The sequence below is a fragment of the Eimeria necatrix genome, genomic scaffold (genome assembly GCF_000499385.1).
Source record: "Eimeria necatrix Houghton genomic scaffold, Enh_scaff1644, whole genome shotgun sequence".
NCBI classification, from domain to species: Eukaryota; Apicomplexa; class Conoidasida; order Eucoccidiorida; family Eimeriidae; genus Eimeria; species Eimeria necatrix.
Window position 1 is genome coordinate 1 of NW_013652336.1, and position 6,269 is coordinate 6,269.

Below are 6,269 nucleotides of genomic sequence, written 5' to 3' on the forward strand. Positions count from 1 at the left end.
CAGTGCAGCATATGAGCAAGCACATTAATCAGTTGTTTCAACAATTATCTCGGGAACTGCGCGCTTCTAAACCTAATGGCAACAATAAACAAGCGGCAGAACTCAGAACTTCCCCAGCAGTGCGACGGTCACCGTATACAGCGATCACCAAACTGCAGGCTGACTTCATTTAAATTCGGAACTTTAAACCTCACGCATCCTTATGCCTCAAAGGCTTCCCTTTCTAGAGGACGCCCAAGGCCTCATGAATATGGCCTTGGAAAATTTGCAGAAGCCGCTGGCCAATGCGTTTTCATGACACCCCGCGTACCCCGCTGCAGTGTGCTGACCAGGACAGCAAATTATCTTAATCGGGAGCTACTTTATCCGCCAGCGTGGGCAACTGAGTAGCGCCAGTGGGCTCACAGAGCCGTAGAATTTCACTGAGTCCATAGGTTAGAGGGCAACCATGAACTCCGTTCACTCACCCATTAAACTGGCAGCCAGTTCTTTACCAGCTTAGACCACAACTTCAAGTCGTCTCTCAAAGGAGGGTGTTCCTCTGTCAACACCCCGGAAGGCCGACCTGAAAGCATCGCTAGGGACCCTTTTCTCTGATGTCGCAACAACAGATCATTCAGCCTTTTACGGCCTGCGTCCGGTGCACACCCAGAAACGACAAAGTTCCATAAAAGCTGTTTTATTTTTACATTTCAAATACCAATGTACACACAAGTTACCTGCGCCATTTTTGGTGCTGCTTAAACTCAGGGGAAGATGCCTCTGAATTGGCACCTCCTGAAAACCGTGCTACCAACTTCAGCTTAACTGACTTTACTTGCTGCAGAGCTCAAGTCGGTTCTACACTAACTATGTAGCTCATAATCATGTTAAGCCCCAAAACCCCAAGTTCTCAGTGATATTACCTATGGCGACGCCGTGGTGCACCTATGAAGACGACTATTAAAAATGGCTATTGGACGGAAAAACAGAAGTATTAAATACGTAAAAATTAATCTACTGCGTGAGAAAAAGCAGTCGTCGGCCGCTGGACCACGAAACCCCTCGCTTGTAGAAGCCCTTCGTCAACTCACACGATTCTTTAAAATGAGTAAAATGAAAAAAACACTGGCTCGTTGTGGCGGGGCATAGCTATAATACGGCAACTTCGCCGCATAATTTTTCTGCAATAACGGCGAAGACTTACTCAGCGTCAAGAATTGGCGCAGCGAAGTCGGCAAGTCGCCTTGCAGAAGTGTCTGAAGCCGTATTCGTTCTTATTGGGCACATACAACTTTTTTACGGTCACGGGAGAGAGAGATATATTGATTCATTTCATATTTTCATCGTGATAGAACGGAGTACCCCATTATACATGGGACAGAAGAGCTTCTTCTCGCTTATTGAACCCCGGCACCGCCGCGGCAGCAGGTAGTTCTGCAAAACAGAAACTTCCAGCTGTGTCTAAGTTTTCGCTGCTTTTGAAGTCATGCGAAAGGCATCCCCCTACTAATAACTCTGCGACCAAGGAGTCTTTAGAAGCTGGAGCTCATAAGGGGCTCGATGCCTGTGAACAACAGCGGCCCATGCGAAGTACGGCAGTATCGCGACTGGCTCATGGAAAGAATAAGCCTTCTGGAGCAGCGCTATGTGCTGCTGAACTGCTTCATCCGGCTCCTGGCGGGGAGTGCTCCATCGCTTTGACGTCAGGATGTTACGGCTCCACACTCTTCACCACTTCGCACCTAATGCTTCCTGCTTCACGTCGTTTCTGCGGTTTAACTATGGTGGTTTCACCGGAAGGCACGTCGCAGCGAGCCATAAGAACACCCTGGGGAAAAGCAACAGCGCTCATGTCAAGCACGTTTTCAGACGCTTCAGAATACCCCACAGCCACGGCGATCCAAACAAAGCCTCCTCGACATTTTTATTCGTAAGTAGGGGTTTGTATGTAGCCGGAGCTGTTCTGACTACTGCTGGAGTCGTTGGCTGGGGACTACAGGAGATTATGCCAGAAAGAACCCGCACGTGGGCTGTGCTTCGCTGTGGGAACGCGGTTGCTGCCTTGGTTGCACTGAGCGTTGATTATAAGCTTCTGGGTGAGCAGCTGTAACGGTAACAGCTAGCGATAGCTTAGCATAGTCCTTGGAAAGAAAACGTATATCAGCACAGCTTATGTCAGATGCTTCAAGAGAAGGACCTGTAGGCGGCCTGTGCAGCGCAGCTCAAGTGTTCCGAGATATCTTGGACCTAATTTGTATCAACAAAATAAGCGGTGAAACTGCTACATGTTTTCAGGGTGGTGGGACATGAGCGGCTGCCACCGGCGCAGCGCGCAGCGCCTAGTGAGACTGGCTGAGAGGAACGGTGGGGTTTACGTTAAAGTAGGGCAGCACGCCAGCGCTATGGAATATCTGTTGCCAATTGAATATACCCAACAGCTGCAGCAGTTGCAGCGTAATGCGCCGGCATCTTCCATGGCACAAGTAGAGGAAGTGGTCAAGCAAGAACTAAAAATAAAGAGTTTGGATGAAGTTTTTCAGCATTTTGATGAAACGCCTGTTGGTGCGGGTAAGTTCATCAAGGATTCAGCGACCATGAGCTTACACTCTGGCAATTCCTTTCCTAGTCGATTTCTTATGTAGGTCCTTTTGCACCTTAGCAGCTTGTTGCCACTCGATGACTGCCTCTTTGCTTCGAACATTTTCGTAAGGGGCACGTAGGGGCGTTGTCTTTGACTCTCAAGAGAAAAACTTAGCATTCATTATGTTGCAGGGGCAGGTTTTGCTTCTTGTAGTTTTGCCAGTTTCATCTGCATGAAGAAATTTATTCGCTGTGTTTTGGTGCACCTCATGTCAGCGTCGTTGGCTCAAGTCCACTTCGCTGTTCTTTCCAACGGACAGCCTGTTGCAGTCAAAGTGCAACATGCCGATGTGCGGAAACTCGCCGAAGTGGACACGCGAGTTGTTGAAGTTCTGACGAAAGTCGCAGCAAAGATTTTCCCAGAAGTCAGGTAGTCCATCAAAAAGAAAAAGAAGATGAATGATCATACGTGTAGAAGCGCGTAGAAGCCTACAGTGCCGCCGCAATTTTTGAAGCTATCAGTATTCTTTCGTATGTGTCGGCACGCTGCGCACGAAAATCCGCAAATTTCTCCACTGCTTTGCAGCATGAGTTTTTATTGTGCTTGGCAGTAATGTAGGATGGGGCGAATTTTTATACATAGACTGCGTTAGAAACGTCTTACCAATAAGGAAAAGCATTTCTTTTTTCTTATTTGGAAGATGTTTCAAGCCGTAGTCTTGCCTGTCGGGTGCATCTCTGTGCTGACGAGACGCATGTATGGAGCTGATTACCAGTTCTACGCTTACCCTTCGGCGGTACCGCTGTTTCTCATGCTGGCAGGTTTGAGTGGCTTGTGGATCTGCTTCGGGAAAATCTCCCTGCGGAATTGGACTTTAGGAAAGAGGCTACCAATGCCAAGAGATGCCGCCAGCTGCTCGAAGAAGGCTCTTCTTCTTTCAAGTTCGCGCTGCCTGAGCCCTCGCGAGTGCGATCACTGCTCATTCAACACGCAGCAAAGGTAGCTTCATGGTTTTGGCTTTTAGATCCTCAAATACATAGCGAGGATGTCGCTCTTGGAGCAGGAGAAGCATCTTTAATGAACAAGGAAAAACTAGAAGCGCCCGTTGGAAATATACAGCCACAAGCAGCAACTTCGCGGCTTCATTCCACTGCCGCCTCCGCTTCAGCCTACACAGCGAGAGCAGACACGTCGCAGTGCCTTTGTAATTACGAGGTGGAGCTGTACGTTCCTCGAGTTTATAGCTCTTTGACGACTTCCAGGGTTCTGGTAATGGAACGCTGTGAAGGGGTTCCAGTGGACGACCTGCACGGAGTTGTCGCTCAAGGTAAGTTGAAGTTATAGTGGCTGTTTGCCTTGAACAGACCAGGCGCTTCTCTGTAAGAAAAATGTCTCGTTTGTTCACTGTGCTCAATGGCGTCTTTTTGTTGCAGGAATCCACCCTCTAGCGGTGTCTGAGGCGCTGTCTGAACTGTATGGGAGATTAATATTTGACCTTGGATTTGTGCATGCGGATCCTCACCCCGGTAATGTTATCGTGCACTTAGAAAAGTGCCCCCATGAAACTCAGGGCTTTCAGGAACCGCAGCTACGGCACCATACTTTGATGCTTCTCTCATCCCTTAATGGAAAGGGAGATACAGAAATGCAGAACCTGGTAAAAGGACCAGGACGGAGGAAAGGGCGCCTTCGTCTCAGCCTTTTAGACCATGGCCTATACTGCACGCTTACTCAACAGTTTAGGTATACCTACGCCAGTTTATGGTTGGCTATGCAGCGAGGAGACATTGCAGCCGTGACCGCATGTGCCAACGAATTCGGTGTGGGCGAACTCGCTGGACTTCTGGCCGTGATTCTCAGTCTAAGGAGTGAGGACAGGTAACATGAAGCGCTTTTCTTTCGTGGGTTTCAACATGAGGCGCGTTCAAGTACAAATTCGAATCCAGCAGTCCAAAGGTCTATGTGAAGCGTTTGTTTGCAGCATCAATTCGGGTTTGCAACTGTCTCGGAAAACTCCAGAGTAAGAATCATATTAGGGCTTGATTATTGACGAGGTGAAGGTGGCCACTTTGTGCCCTCCTGCATATGTCTTGGGAGCACATACATTCTGTGCACCTCTATGAGCAGGGAGGCAGCTCTTTTAAGGAGATCATTTCCAGAATATTTTGCACGAATAACGAGCGTGCTACAAGATGTTCCTCACGAGCTCATTCTGTTGATTAAAACTAATGACTTGGTGAGGCTGATGAAGCTTGGCGGTTTCTAGCATCCTCATGCTGACTCTGTTGCCCTTCCCTTGCTCGCTTTGTTGACATGCAAGCTCTTTGAAAAATTTGGAGCCCGAATTGGCATAGATGTGAGACGCTGTTGCAGCTGCGAGCCATCCAGGGGAGACTAGGTATTGATGAGGCTCTTTGTATCGTTCCTATGTTGCACCGCGCACTAGCTTTTGTCGGCGAGACCGACGTGCAAGCGCTCCGCCAGCTTAAGGCACCTATCCTTCAGGTATACTAATCCTAACGTTGAACTAACATGAAAGACACGCACATTGCTGTGCATCAATGCAGTAGTGGAAAGGCCTGTTTCCAGCCGTGTGCTTACAAGTGGCGCCAAGCTCATTGTAGCAGGATGTTAACAGTTACTCGCTGCTACACCGCGTGATTGCTAGAATTGGCCTAAAGCCGCATGGACGCATCCAAACTTGATCTGTTGTAGCGTGCTTTCAGGTTTTACATGCCCGTTGGCGACTGTGGAGTTCTACAGCACGTGTGCGGTGCGCCCAGCAGCTTTTGGGGGTGCGCTCAATGAGCTGGACTCCACTTGAGGAAATCGCCGCTATAGATCGCCTCTGCAGCGCCTTCTAGCAGCTTTTGTGACAGCGAAATGTGAAGAGCTGGGAGCCCGTTCCTTTGCATGGTTCGTTGCACTTTTGCTTATTACGGCAGCTGCTCAGAAACGGTCCTTAGCCCTTCTAGCATGATGTTTCTGGCAGCTTGTGAAACACAAGCACGCTGGCACTGTTGCTGTGGTGCGGCAGTTAGAGTGTTTTGGCACCTGCCAAGGTATCTTCGAGTACGCTGGACGAGGCTACTTGCTTCGTACTGCGTATCTTGCTTGAATCAGATCTTCGGGCTTTAGGCTAGTTACTTTTAAAAGAGGCGTCTTTTCGGACGCAGGGAATCAATGAAGCAATGGCTGTGGAGTCACCGTGGCCTTGCTTCGTCCTACAAAGTGGAACTAAAATCCTGCTTCTAATATCTGTGTTTCTGAGATTAACCTGAAAGATTAGCCTTAACTTACTTTCATCTTCAACATTTTCAAGCTTCTCCACCGCTTGGGACGGACTATGAGAGGCACAAAACATTTACCCGAAGGGCAACGAATACGCCATTTGATAAACAAGTGACTGATGCATCCAGTCGCTGGTCGCACGTCTCTTCTGCGGCGAAATGGAGACACGGCTCTTGGTAGACGACTGGCACGCAGTGCATGAGAGACCACCTTTCAAGTTATATCCCTCCTAGGCCAGTGGACAGTAGCGGACAGGTGGAAAGGTAATGCCCTGGAGTGATGTGCAGGCTCACCGGAGAAAAAATATAAGCAGAGCGAAATGGTGCGCAGGAGAGAAAAAGCTGTGGCAAGGATGAATGTGATACTTGGGCTGAAGGTACCTTTTGCATTTTGGGTGTTGACCTGTGGCAGTGGT

General features: G+C 48.8%; 1 protein-coding gene across 1 annotated transcript; it reads left to right on the forward strand.

Moving 5' to 3' along the window:
- Window positions 1-1,690: 1,690 nt before the first annotated feature.
- ENH_00019240 (hypothetical protein, conserved) lies at window positions 1,691-4,587 on the forward strand (the record flags this gene model as incomplete). Its single annotated transcript, XM_013579384.1, has 7 exons — window positions 1,691-2,078; window positions 2,278-2,550; window positions 2,839-2,992; window positions 3,385-3,890; window positions 3,997-4,220; window positions 4,341-4,441; window positions 4,545-4,587. 7 exons carry the CDS (start codon window positions 1,691-1,693, stop codon window positions 4,585-4,587), a joined length of 1,689 nt encoding a protein of 562 aa, XP_013434838.1.
- Between the last annotated feature and the right edge of the window lie 1,682 nt (window positions 4,588-6,269).